This window comes from Primulina huaijiensis, chromosome 3, assembly GCF_012295235.1.
Source record: "Primulina huaijiensis isolate GDHJ02 chromosome 3, ASM1229523v2, whole genome shotgun sequence".
Taxonomy (NCBI): domain Eukaryota; kingdom Viridiplantae; phylum Streptophyta; class Magnoliopsida; order Lamiales; family Gesneriaceae; genus Primulina; species Primulina huaijiensis.
In genome coordinates this window covers 5,788,888-5,803,850 of record NC_133308.1, presented here as the reverse complement: position 1 = coordinate 5,803,850, position 14,963 = coordinate 5,788,888, and the positions used below count along the sequence as shown (strand labels likewise).

Genomic DNA, 14,963 nt, shown 5'->3' with positions numbered 1-14,963 from the left:
TCCAAACACGAGTAAGTGTATTCTGAACGGTGAAGATCGGATTTAGACATGTAAAACAATGAGCAAAACTTTCTGAAATTGAGCAGGATTTTGGTTCTCGAAACTTTTGGAGAAAAATTTTGATATTGTTTTGGTGTGATTTCACCCATTTCTTTGCCACTATTTATAGGCACCAATGTGACTTTAGGTATTCCTCCTCCATGCCAAAAGTTGCATGATTTATGGCATTTAATCACCAATGTGTCTTTAGGTCTTCCCCTCCATGCCAAAGGTTGCATGGTTTATGGACTTAAATGTCGCCAATGTGACTTTAGACCTTCCCCCTCCATGCCAAAGGTTGCATGTAATTTATTCTCCACCATGATATAATTTATCTTCAATGCAAAACTAAAATCAACTTGGTACTTTGTCTCTTTGTATAGTAAAATTTTGGGTCTTCTCACGCCCCGAAACCGAGACGTGTTATCGGCGTTGTTTATCAATTTAAAATCGTATAACAACAAGCCATGTAGTACATCAATTAACCAAAATCCAGTCTATTACATAAATAAATAATTGTCTTTACAATGCGATTAATCGAAATGCGGAGCGTAAAACACAATATAACTAAAAGACAGAATAACAAGATTGGTCTAGAATTGGATTGGCTTCATCATTATCCCCAAAATATTCTTATTCTTTATCTTCGATTTATTCCTCGTTCTTATCTGGGGTGGGAATATAAGGGGTGAGTATTTAAAGAAATACTCAGTAAATAGGGGTCGATCGTGCATAACAAATATCAATGTTATAATTATACGGATACATTATCATAATTTCAATAGTAAGTATGCTGAATCGAATATGAACAAAATACAAACATTGCACTGAAAATCATCTCATTTTATACTCCTCTAAGGGGCGAGGCCAAAAGAACGGTTATTATAACCCACCGCATCAGGATCTTAAACAAAACATATCAAATAACGGAATTTTCTTGACATTTCTAATTCGAATCATTACAGTGCATTTCAAAGATTTCAAACATGCTTTCAAATATTATAACTAATATCAAACAACAAATTGTTCAATGATTTTCATAACAAATAGGAACGAGTATATCATGCCGATCGAAATTCAAAATTTCAAAAACATACATAATGTATTTTTAAGCAAATGTGGACATATTTACGAAGAAAAAGTATGTCGATATATATATCAAGTAGTAAACTTATAAAATGCAAGTGTACGTAAAAGTATAGCAAAAACTCACTTACTTGGAAGATTGTTCCAAAAATCTTGAAATGAACAAGTTGGAGTTTGACACTGAAAATCTAGTCACTTTGCAAAAATGTTTGTGCCTAATTGAACCGTTGGATTGATCTGAATTTTGGATATGTTGCTCAAAACACGTGTAGGTGTATTCTGAACGGTGGAGATCAGATTTAGAGGTGTAAAACAATGAGAAAAACTTTCTGAAATTGAGCTGAATTTTGGTACTCGAAAATTGCAATCTTTGGAGAGAACTTTTGATGTTGTTTTGGTGTGATTTCACTCATTCTTTTGCCATTATTTATAGGCATCAATGTGATTTTAGGTCTTCCCACTCCATGCCAAAAGGTTGCATGGTTTATGGCATGTAATCAATCACTAATGTGACTTTAGGCATTCCCCCTCCATGTCAAAGGTTGCATGGTTTACGACATTAATCACCAATGTGAGTTTAGGTCTTCCCCCTCTATTCCAAAGGTTGCATGTAATTTATTCTCCTCCATGACATAATTCATATTCGATGCAAAACTAAAATCTACTTGGTACTTTGTCTCTTTGTATAGTAAAATTTGGGAAGGATGTGAAGACCCAAAGAATTAGCTACACAAAGCAATGAATTAAAACACAATCAAGTCATGAATTCAAAGATGAATTTGAAGAGTCATAACAGCCCTTTTAATGGTGTTTAAGGCCCTTAAGGATGCCATAAACATGATGGTAATGGCCTTGAATTATAGCCTCTTCACCTCTCCTCCATGAGCCTATAAATAGTGGCCAAAGGGTAGGAGAAATCACACCACCAACAACTATTTTTGAAGCCTTGCAGCAGCCATTTTCGAAGCACCTGCAACAGCCGAGTTCTTGTCCATTTTGAGGCAATCCAGCAGCTTTCGTGTGCAAATTTTCAGTTGTTCTTTCCTCAAATCTTTGAAGATAATAATCAAGTAAGTGAGCTTTTGCTATACTATTATGTACACTTGTTTTTCATAAGTGTACTACTCGATAAATATATCAACATACTCGTTCTTCGTAAGTATGTCCACATTTGCCCAAAAGTGAAGACCCAAAGAATTAGCTACACAAAGCCATGAATTAAAACACAATCAAGTCATGAATTCAAAGCTGAATTTGAAGAGTCATAACAGCCATTTTAATGGTGTTTAAGGCCCTTAAGGAGGCCATAAACATGGTGGTAATGACCTTGAATGATAGCCTCTTCACCTCTCCTCCATGAGCCTATAAATAGTGGCCAAAGGGTAGGAGAAATCACACCACCAACAACTATTTTTGAAGCCTTGCAGCAGCCATTTTCGAAGCACCTGCAACAGCCGAGTTCTTGTCCATTTGAGGCGATCCAGCAGCTTTCGTGTGCGAATTTTCAGTTGTTCTTTCCTCAAATCTTTGAAGATAATAATCAATTAAGTGGGCTTTTGCTATACTATTATGTACACTTGCTTTTCATAAGTGTACTACTCGATAAATATATCAACATACTCGTTCTTCGTAAGTATGTCCACATTTGCCCAAAAATATATTATGTATGTTTCTTGAAATTGAAATTCAATCGGCATAAAAAAAACTATAAAATGAACTTATTCATCTTCAATGTACACAAATTATATAGTAAAGATATATGACAATTAAGACAATGAAGTAGAATATATGTTCACATAAAACAAGATATATAGACAAGAAAAACAATAAATAAAAATATTTTCCTAGATATAAATATTTTTTTATAACTTTTTACAGTGAGTTGGAGAAGATAAAAGAGAAAAAATATTAATTCTTTTGGGTTACACAAAAAAATAGAAATAGAAGAAGTGTTTGTCATACAATGAATTCAGTTTCCAAATTAAATGTATACTATAAAGTTATATTTACCGTTCAAACTTTATAAGTGCAATGAATTTTTCTCAAGATAAGGATACACAAATGTTTCTGTTAAGATATTTAAACAATTAGAAAAATTAAATATATTATTTTTTTGGAGGTAATACCGATATGGCATTAGTAATTTGATTGTGCTAGCTATACTTATGAGTTAATATGAAATATTAAAATAAGTGACATAAGAGTCAGTAAAAAAATACATGGACTTAGGTTGATATATTAATATGTGATATACATATATATAAGAATTTTCCAATTTAATTTATTCATAATGATTTTTCATAAAAAAGGCAAACTCAAAATAATAAAAATTAGGATCCATAATAATTTTAAATATGATATAAAAATAAGGTAAAAACTTGTGTGAGACGGTCTCACGGATCGTATTTTGTGAGACAGATCTCTTATTTGAGTCATCCATGAAAAAGTATTACATTTTATGTTAATAGTATTACTTTTTATTGTGAATATTGGTAGGGTTAACTCGTCTCACAGATAAAGATTCGTGAGATCGTCTCACAAGAGACATATTCTAAAAATAATACGTGGAAATTTTTTTGACATTTTAATTGCAAAATACAGTGATAAATGCATGTAGGTGCACTATTTCATTGTGTCAATTATAGTTTTATTTAAATATCTTATTTCTCACTCAATGATCAAAATTTGTTTATTTCTTATTTTGATTATCGACAAATCCAATATTACATTTGAATATTTTTGTTAATAATATTTACATGAGTTTTGTTGTATATTTATTCAATTTGAAAGGAATAAATTATAATTCAATATATAATAATATTTGAAAATTGTAGAATGCTTCTAAATTTAAAAATCGAGTAACATGTAAGGGATCAATTCAAAACTAAAAGTTGATGCAACCTTTTTCTTCTAGCTTTACAATCAAATAATATAGGATCGAGCGTTTGTCTCTTTACCAAAAGCTATAACTGATGGTAACTATGCAAGTTAAATCTTTAAATCATACAACAGCTCAACCGCCTACCCATCGTGGACAATTATTGTACCAAACAATCTATCTCCTAATAATTGCACCAATTGCAATCAATGAAAATCAAAGTCGCGATCTTGGCTCTGATACCAATTGTAGGCTCAAGCGTTTACTGTTTTATCAAAATCTATAGATTATGGTAACAATGCAAATCAAATATTTTAAATAGTACAACAGCTCAAGCACAAAATTTCAATTAACCCAACATGATCAATTATTGTACCAAACAAATAAGTTTATGCAAATAACCTTTTACTATATCATATAAATTTATAAGACATTTGAGTAGAATACATACTTGATATTCTCCATAAGTAGTAGAGAAAAAAAATCATTTTTCATTGATTTGAAAATTTATATTTTAAATAAAAGAAAAATCAGAAGAAAAAAAAATATATATATATAGCATGTTGACAAAATCTCGAAACCCAAATTGAAAGTTGAATTAATATATTCATATTCATCATTAAATTTTCTTATTTAATTTTAATAGATCTAACATGTTTATCCACTAAAAATATTGAAAGAATTGTTTATATAATTTAATAAAAAAAAGTCAAAGTACATTATTTTCTGATTCCGAATAATGATCACATTATTATTACGTTACAATGATAAATAAATTATTATTTTTATTTTATCATCATAGTCTTTACCTCAATAAACACATTTTCGAATGTATGATGTTAAATTTAATATTGACATTAGATAATTATAGTATTAATTCTAGCATTATTTTTTTTATTCTTCTCGATACATTACATTTTCTATCTTCAAATATATTAATCTATTCATTATTGTATACAAAGTATAATAATTATTTGGTTAATTGATCACATTTAAGATTAGATGTTTAGAAAAAATTCTAATATATCTTTAAAGACCAATAGATGATGAAATTAAATTTGAAATCAAGAGAAAAATTAAGAAAATGTAGAATACTACAATGCATTAACTTTCGCTTTGTACAATGACAAAATATAATATGAGACCAAGTGAGATACTTATACATATGAATCTCATTCAACTTAGCCCATTATAATATTTTTATTAATCGACTTTGTCCTTCGTTTTTATTTCACTAACTTTGCAGTGTGACTCATTCAAACATTAACTTTTTATTTTTTTAGTGCATAGTGGCCTCCACTCTCACCGACTTCAATCTTTAGAAGTTGATATTAATAGTTTATAAGTAATAGACAATTATTTAGTTTTTATTTTCTATCTTTTGATTAATTGTTTAATTTTTTATGTTCTACCTAATTCATTTTTAGAATTTTTATTGAATTTTTATAATCATGATTAGAAGTGTTGCACGCATACAATATAAAATTAATATATTTTAAAATGCTAATATTGAAGTGTCGAATAAATGTATTAAATCATTATTTAAGAACTTTTAGAAAAACAATATACATCATAATTCAGATTTAAAGATTAACATACAAATAAAGAATTGCGATGAATATCTTATAAAATAAATTGTGTTAGCCCAAAAAGATTAAATATGATTATTGTAAATCAATTTTTCTTAATTAATTAGAAAATTTTCAGCAAATGCGCTGAATTAATTAGAATGTTTTTAATATAGTATGTCGATAAATATTTTTCCATATGAGTTAGTGATTCAGTCCTTATGAACATTTAAAAAAAATGTGTCTTTAGTTATAGTAACGGTGTCTTATAATTTAAAATATTAAATGAAACAAAATATCAAGATAAAAAATTAATTAGGAAATTCAAGAATATGTTATTACTCAATTAGTTTAATTGACACGCTTTTTAGTTTGCTGATTTAATAGATGTTAAATCCCCAATCACTGAGTTTGACAAGAATTCTTGTAGAATAAAATACAATTATAATAAATTACTTGATTGTATATGTAATAAAATTTTGTATATTTCATATATGTTTGATTTATTTCATTTATAAAGTTGAAATTTTATATATTATGATATAAGATTTGTTATATATCTTAATATCGATAAATTCACTAAAAATTTATATATTAATTTTCGCTACCATATAATTCTGGTTTCGCCCCAGACTTTTATGTATCCATTTGTTTGAATTTATTATTTCTCATTTTACCAAGACCCATAATATGTCAAACATTAAAGTGAATATTAATTTAAAGAGATGATAATAATTATATATTGTAATAAACATATTTACCCCTCACAATACTGATAAAACTAACTTAAAAATAATATGTTGACGAACATATTGTCAGGAATCCAAAAATACAACTCCAATGTCAACTTTGACACTCAATTTTGAGTGACTACCAAAATGTCTCAATAACCCATAATTTTTGAACAAGATAGTAACATCAAAAATTTGAAATCAAACTGATATTTTCCATTTTATATCAAGAATTCATGATTGAAAATTAGTAATATTATATATATAGATATTAAATATAAACTCGTGCGAGCTCATTTAGGCTCACCTTTAAATGAGATGACAAAATTTCAACCCAACTCACTTAAACTGTTTGGCGGTATAGGCCAAACCGACAGACTCAACCCAAATTGACGGCTCAAATCACAACGATCTTGTACCGTGTTTTATTTAAATAATTTATAAATATAAACCGCAAAAAAATTTCGGTTGCAAAAAACTTTAATTTAAACACATAAATTCTAGCAAATTGTCACATGAGGACATGAAAAAAAAATTAATAAGACACCAAAGAAAATTCACAATTCGATAATGAGTTATTTCTAAACTTTAATTAATTTAATTTACATAATGGAAAGATAAATAAAAAATCTAAATCATTGGATTAAAAATAACATATTATAATATGGGTAGACATAAAAAAAATCAAATACTAATTTACATAATGAAAAGATATCATTGGATAAAATAACATATTATAATGTGGGTAGACATAAAAAATTAAATACTAATAATCACACATATTTAAAATATGAATAAAAAAATGGAAAGACACATTTAAAATAAGCAATTAATATAAAACAAATAATTAATAAGGAGATAAAAAAAATTCACGTATAAAATAACATATTTATAGATAACATATTTATAGATATTTTATAGATATATAATAGATAATAGATATAGCCAAAGAAAAAACATATCGCTGTTGTACATGTGAATGAAACACAAAATCTCTCAATCCGAAAATACACAAAAACACATCAGTAATCCTATACACTCTTTTATTTACATGTAAACAAACAAGTTCAAGACACAGAATGACGTCTCCTCTTCTGGAAAAAAAACCGACTTTCAGAATTAGGCTTGCCCCCTATAGGCTTATCTTTAATCCGGAACAAGGAATGGAGCTTGCTTAGCTTCTTAGTAAATGACTTGAATAACTTGTTGGCCGGGTGTGCTTTCACGAGTTCTTGTTTCATGGACACGTGATCTTTTTCTAGATCGGTTAGCCTCATTCTCATTCTTCCAACTTCGAGCTTTAGTTCACGGTTTTCCCTTCTGACTGAAGCATAGTTATCTCTAGGTGAGATGCATCCACTTCCTGCACCACTACCAGAACGCTGGGGAAATTGTTGTCCGTTCATCGACCCAAAGAAAAACTGGTTGTGCCCCCCAACTCCATTCATGGCGTTCCTTAATCTGATTTGTTCAAAATATAGCACTTGAACTGCAATCTGCACTGGTAGCCGTTCGTTTTGAGCTGCATGGCTGCAGGCTTCTTGAGAGAGTTTTTGGCAGTCTATTGTTTTACAAAGCCTGTATCTCTCCGAGTCCTTTATGTTTGGATGAACCTGTTAGTTCATCAAGAAAATGAGAACTGTAAAAATTTGATGTTTATACAGAATGTAGTCATTTTTTTTGAAGGTTTTAACTAGTTTTACCTTAAGAAAGATGTCCACAGCTCGGTATAATCCATCGAATACCATTCGAGCATGGTCTGGAAGTAATTCTGCAAGTGCTATTATTTTTGATGGAGTTAAGTTTGAATCTAGTGCAACTTCTGCAAGATAACTATCCAGCAGTTTTGAGACTTTAATGATCGAGCTTTGTTTAGGCGATCCCGGGCTGTTGAATCCATAGACCATCTCACTTTCATCCCTTAACTGGTTATGATCATCTTCGTCATCATCCTCATTAAGATTCAAGAAATTTGAGACAATCCTCAGGACTGAATCTACATCATACAAGGGGCCGTGGTTGATTCCATGCGAACTTGCAGGAATCAGAATATCTTCAAGAATTGCTTGGTCCAATTGCAGACCAATCCGCCGCTCAAGATCAGTTATGCATGATGTGGAAGCCGATGATGCTACTGCTGATTTCAACAAACTTGAAAGAAACGCCATTGGAACTGAGCTCTTTCTTGATTGGGATGGTAGTAAACCGACAGCCGTTTCAATGATGGCTCGTTGCTTCTTCTGTAAATCGAGATCTGAGATACTCCCTTTAACTAACTGAGAATTTCTCACAAGAAGACCATGAAGAGAGTTCTGGGCATAATTTATCAAAATTCCACATACGATATCTTGTTTCAAGCCCTTCGTTTTGACAGCTGACAGAACCCTTTGGAAAAAATCGAGGCTCAACATCGTGAGCGACTTTCCCCACCAATCTGCAGAATTTTCTGCGCTGGGTTTTGATGGTAAGTTATGCTCCAGCTTAGACAATCCTGAACTTAGCTGCTCCTTACATGCATTATTTGCAATCGAATATATTAATATATTGACAAGATTAATCTCCTCAGATATCGGTAACAGATTTTCGCAGTTATGAAGCACATATATTGAGTTTGATATACTTGGGAGAACAATATCCTTAAGGTATACTTCAGTCTTGGATTCAAGATTCTTCTCCGAAAATTCTTCTACCATTTCAAGAAAATGTGCTGTGCACCGCAGCATAGCAACGTTTGTTAGCGTAATCTCGATGTTTACCCCATAACAGAACTTTGCAGCCAGCTCAAATGCCTGTGATCCACCAGGAACACCAGAGAGATTCAGCCTAGATACTTTGGAATCTTTTACTTCCAACAATAATTTCCGTATTCTACCACTTCGAGAAACCAGAGGGAACTGCAAAAAAGATAGAAGCTTAAACCGAGGTTTTCGTTTTAATGGCCCATATAATCGATTTCTTGATTATAAAGTTCTTACTTTGTGAAGAGCAAAATTTGCCGTTCCAACTTCAATTGTTAGATCACTGGAAACATCAGATATCGGCCTGCAGCACGAAAGAATATCAAATCAACACAGTGTAATTACATCCAAAAAAAACAGAAGAAAATGGAATAAATTCATCATCTTTTGTCCTACACATGCGTCCCCTTATATGAGTAATAATACTGAAGCATAAATATTCAACACTTTTATGAAACCTGCGGCCTCTGTTACTCATCTTGGTCCTGAGAATCTTTCGTTATGTATAATGGCCCATCGGAACACTCGAGGGTCGAGACATAAATACAACAACCATGTTGCTTAAATTACTAGGCTGGCATTTCAAAGGTAAAACTCCGACTGAAGAAAAATTACAAAAATATTTAACTCATTCTATGAGAGGCATTGTAAGTTTGAGCTAACTTGTGGTGTTCTGATGCCGCGGAAACTGTGTTTATTTTGTTGTGTTTGAATGGAAACCAGAAGCACTCTGGGGCCTCAACAGCTATTCTTGATTGTTTCGTACATTATACAGAGAAAAGACATCATTGACTAGTGATCACAAGCATAAGTTTCCATGACAACGCACATGCATGTTGCAATCAATACACCGGAAATTTCGAACTTTTGAGTTGCTATTTCTTACCAGTTTTGGGTGAGTCAATAGTTTGATCCGTCACATTCAATGGTCATAACTGTAAAAGTGAACTTCAACCAATGTATGTAACACAGAGGATCAATGCAAATTATACACTGGGATTCTTGTTTTCAAGCACATCATACCCATATATGTTTTGTACATACAGATCGAAGCTGCGGAACCGGTTATATTAAGTTGCCATAGCTCCACCAAATTTATGGTCTGGGTCGACTTGGAACAAGCCAAGAACCAAAAACATGCTACCCCACTAATCCTCCTGATTAATGGGCCACCGTGGAACCAAAGCCCCACATTTGGAAATCAAAAATGGGTAAAATTAAATTCCACGCACCATTTATTTCATTTCTAAGGAACTGTAGAAAGACAGGATCACATGAATGATGCATATATATAGTACAGGACAAAATGAAATAACATAATATAGCATATTATTTGATTTGGTATAGTGGTAAACAGGTTTGAAAAACCAAGAAAATCTTACCATTCAGTAACATTTCTTGCACTTGAACTAGGACGAAAGGGCCTCTTTCCTGAAATACTTGGCTTCAGTTCAGCAACCGTAACCACACCCATCTCCTAAATAACCTCCAAACTTCAGCTTTACCCAGAAAAAAAATTCTCTCCTTTTTTCCTGCGAACTACTGCTTCACTTAAAATGATAAAGGTATGTCTCAAGAACTATTACAGAAAATCAGAAACCCTTCAAGCCACCCATTGCAGCAGCACTTCTTCCACTGTCATGATGTATTCACCCACTCATGTGTGTGTAAACTGCGTGTGTTTTAAAGCAAGCTTTGGAGTAAAGGGAAAGCTTAGACACACACGAACTCAATATTGAAGACTAAAGATTCTTAAAAGCCAGAGTCTTTAGCGACTGTTCGTTCGTTTACACTTTTCTTTTAAAACAAAAAAAAATAGTCTTAATTAATCTTGAACTAAAGATGGGAATATATTTGGAACGGTGGCAACTTTTCTGTGAAAAGAGGGGAGTGGGTGACTTTTGTTTATTCGTTGATTTGGTGTTTGAATAATCGGAGGAATCCAGAAGGGTGCGGTGCTTTTGGGTGTCTGTAATCATGCATGGGTGGTGCAAAGCCTGAAAGGTAACCACTAATAATGACATATTGGTTTTAAAATTACACAAATTGTGTGTAAAGCTAATTCGAGTGGGCGGCAAATATGAGTTAATCACATACTATAGTATATCAGTTAATTACATGATGGTCCACTTCATTAAAAACAATGAACATTTAGTTACATATTTAAGTTGTACGTATATATTTTTGAAGTGATGGAGATAAATATATTTACTTTGATCAAACACCAGACATGGACACTGTTTGATCCTAAAACTCAAACGTCATCTTAAAAGCAACCACTTAAAACTCCCACTAGAGAATCTTGATTCTTCGTTAAAATAAATAAGAAGCCAGATTCATGTCAAGTATTATCTGTTCTAATAAGGTCTGTTCTAATAAGGTCGGTTGACTGTTCTGAAGAGGGTAGTTAAATGAACACTTGCAACGAGTTGCTTCTTTAACTTTAATCGAATCTGGTTAGAAATTAAACTTGGTATTATCGCTGTAAATGTCAGTTGGCTAACAAAAATACGTGCGGAAAAAAACAAACTGATAGATTAGAACAATTCAAATAATGCTTTGGGTATGTAAACTGAAAGTAAAAAGTATGCAAGTTTGTATCTAGATTTCGGAGAACTCGAGCTACTATGTCACTTCTTCTTCTTTTATGGAAGACTTACACTGAAGACTTTGATTCTTACAAGCAATTTGTAAAAACTCAGTTCAGTTTAGACTTAAACACTTCCAAAACTAAAACTCCTAAAACACCTCAACTAAATGAATAATAGTATAAAATTGTTGACAAATGCAATTAATTATAACACTGCAATATCCTAACACTTAATGATTCTCAATGACCAGGTACAATTCTTCGCAAAGTATGTTTGACTGACTGAGTTTAGCTTAAATACTTGAAAGATTGAATCTGTGTAGAAGTTGTAGGGCTTTACTAAACTGAACTTATTCTCTATTTATATACTTTGAATCCAACGGTATAGAGTTTCAAAAAGAATCCGTTCCAAATAAAAGTGTATTTTGGCTTGTCTTTTGTCTACATCAACATTATCTAACAATTATACACTTGATGGTTCGCTTGGATTTCTGTTGCAGTCAGTTTTGTACTGAAAAACTTATCCAATCATCAGTTTAGCTTTTTTAGGCGTAAATTGATGTCCCTGAGAATGTTTGTTAATTTTCTCGGCTGATAGACTTTGTAAACTTGATAAATTTCAGTCTGCATCAGTTCAATCATGACTTAGTCCAATCTAGTATATTCATTTTAGCTTCTGGACTAGGTTACTTCAGTTCAATTGGTTGATTTATTTTGGCATAGTTCAATTTTGTCTTAAGATTTGTTTTAAGATCGATTTGAAGGGTCAAAGTGTTGAGAAGGGGTGTTGAATAAACACTTTAAGTTTTTTTACTCTTTTTTGATAATGGTGAATTAGTTCAATGATCTTGTTGTCGATATCAGTCAGTTAACTAATATAAGTGCGGAAATAAACCAACTGATAGATTGAATACTTAACGAATAACTGAAACAAAGAACACAAACATTTTATGGATGTTCGGAGGCTTCAAATGCTTCTATGTCACCCTTTCTATCACAAGGATATGTTTTTTACCAAAAGAATTGATTAATTATAAAAGTTGTAATAATCCACTTCAGTTTGGACTTAGACACTGTCAAACTGAAACTCTTAGTTTCCTTTACAATTTATCAGTATACAACTGATTTTCTTTTTTTGGTACAACTGATATTAGAAGATCAAATACAACAATATAATGTGCTAGTTCTTTAGCTCAGATGATAGCCTGAAAGCTATGAAATGTCTCTGTTAAGTGTGAGATTTTCTGTATGAATATCGTAACTGAATTTGTATGCTTGAATTCAAAAATCACTCAGAATAATTATGCAAAAAGTTTTTATCTCAGCTGAACTCCTCGGCTATTATAGGCTTTGCTTCCAATGATAACATTGAATGCATTAATTAATACTTCTTCATTGATTTGTCCTTTCTGAATGTATCAGCATTCTTCTGACAATAGTACACGGTGGCATTCTGCTAAGCGGCGCTCCTTCTGATAGTTGCAGTCTGCTGCATACGATTTGTCGATTGGTAGATGCGCTTTAACTGATTACGTGTCAAACTGATTGTCAGTTGACTATGTAGCCGATCAGTTGAACTGTCTGTATGACCAATTAGTTCTAACTGATGGTTTAGTTATCTTTACAGATTCAGTTAGCTTCGATCAGTTCGATTGCCTCCGATTATTTAACTTATTAATTATCAGTTCAGGCAACTTTAGTTTAAGTAGTTTCAGTTCGAATTAATTCAGTTGAACCGATCAGTTCTGCAATTTTCAAAATCTTTAATTGTCAAACTCCGAAATTCTTATTCTAACAGCTTCCTTCTTTTTGGTGTTTGATAAAACATAGAATTCAAGAACTGATAAACCTCATTGTAGATAAAATAATCTTCAAATGTACAGATTCGTACAAATACAATAAAACCTAACTGAAATGACTGCTCTTCACTTCTTAACTCTTTCGTCAACAGGTCTTAGATCAGTTGATTGACTATGTCTTTTCTTTGCTTTGTCTGATTGCTCTTATTCCCTCTTTTTGTCAACACCAGCAAGGTTAGAAAGAAGGCGGACTTCTGAGCTGACTTGAGATATAGCATTCAGCATCTGTTCATGCATCAACTCAATCCGCTTTGACATACTTGTGTGCATGAAGTCAATTTGGTTGATAAGCATGTCTTGAGTATGGAAGAGAGCTGGAACTGTCACTCGGTCTTTCTTCAGCTGATCTACAAGGATAAATAATGAAGTGATATCCTTGGTAATCTGCTTGAGGTTCTTCATGGTATTCTCCTTCATAGAATCAATTTTAAGTGTGTGCATCAGCTGAGTTGACTTCATGTCGGAGACAGTTGAGATTAGGTTGTGCAAACTAGATTGAATTTCTTCAATCATGATATCAGTAGCTATAGATATTTCAAAAGACAAGATTTTCAGATGTGACAGGTGCTTTGCCCTTGTCCTTTTCACTGAAAATTATCATGGCTAGACGTTGTGATTCAGTCTCAGTTTGTTGTTCTAATTATGTAACAACTTCTTCAACTGCTTCCTGCTGAGCGTCTGGAACTGAAGTAGTAGGCTGAGCAGCAGTTGATATGGATGGCACATCAGTTGGCACTTGCAAATCAGCTATTTGTTTAGAGTGCAACTGGGCCGCATCAAAGAATTCACTTCCTCGCGATCACTGGAACTGCTTGAATCTTCTGATTCAGATGACTCAGAGCAAGAGTCAGACCTCTTTGACTTGCTTTCCTCGGCCACCAAAACCTTGTTCATGATTCTTCTTGAAAGATTTCATCTCATCCTTGGATCTCCTCTTCATTTCAAAAGATCTCTTTCCCTTCTCAGATGACCTCCTACATCCTTCCTTGGTATAGGACAGTCTGCTATGAAGTGATTAGTCTTGCCACAGTTGAAACAAGCATTGGAGTCATAAGTGGACTCCTTCTTTTGATAAGATATTCGGTGGTATCCTTGATTATTCCTTATGAATTTTTCAAATTTTTTAACAAACAGTGACATGGCATAAATGCTTAATTGTTCAGCTTATTTTTCATTTGAAACTGATTGTTTCAGTTTCACAGCAGTTATGGCTTTAGTCAACTGATAGGTATACTAATAATCCTCTCTGGTTTACAATTTGAATTCACAAGCTTTTAAGTCCGCAAACAAGTCATGAAGTTTCATCTTGCTCAAATCTTTGGATTCAAGCATTTCTATCATCTTGACATCCCATTCTTTTGGTAGTCATCTCATCATCATGAAAATCATTTCTTAGTTGTTTTACAATTTTCCAAGTGTACTAAATTCAGTCACGATTCCACTAACTCTATCATCAAAGTCAGACATTGATTCT

General features: G+C 32.3%; 1 protein-coding gene across 3 annotated transcripts; it reads right to left on the bottom strand.

The window, feature by feature from the left end:
- Positions 1 to 7,279: 7,279 nt before the first annotated feature.
- On the bottom strand, positions 7,280 to 10,984 carry LOC140973347 (BTB/POZ domain-containing protein At1g03010-like). 3 transcript variants are annotated; one of them, XM_073436062.1, is made up of 4 exons: positions 10,423 to 10,984; positions 9,278 to 9,344; positions 8,006 to 9,196; positions 7,280 to 7,915 (listed from the first exon to the last, which is right to left on the bottom strand). In XM_073436062.1, exons 1-4 carry the CDS (start codon positions 10,512 to 10,514, stop codon positions 7,370 to 7,372), a joined length of 1,896 nt encoding a protein of 631 aa, XP_073292163.1. In that variant the 5' UTR covers positions 10,515 to 10,984; the 3' UTR covers positions 7,280 to 7,369. The 3 variants fall into 3 exon arrangements, with proteins under 3 accessions (XP_073292163.1, XP_073292165.1, XP_073292164.1); XM_073436064.1 differs by lacking the exon at positions 10,423 to 10,984 and adding an exon at positions 9,499 to 9,662; XM_073436063.1 differs by lacking the exon at positions 10,423 to 10,984 and adding an exon at positions 9,437 to 9,649.
- Between the last annotated feature and the right edge of the window lie 3,979 nt (positions 10,985 to 14,963).

Coding starts and splice junctions, on each gene's coding strand:
- LOC140973347 (XM_073436062.1), bottom strand. CDS start 10,514: ATGGGTGTGGTTACGGTTGCTGAACTGAAGCCAAGTATTTCAGGAAAG. Junction 9,345..10,422: donor GCAAGAAATGTTACTGAATG/GTAAGATTTTCT, acceptor TTCGTGCTGCAG/GCCGATATCTGATGTTTCCA. Junction 9,197..9,277: donor CAAATTTTGCTCTTCACAAA/GTAAGAACTTTA, acceptor TCTTTTTTGCAG/TTCCCTCTGGTTTCTCGAAG.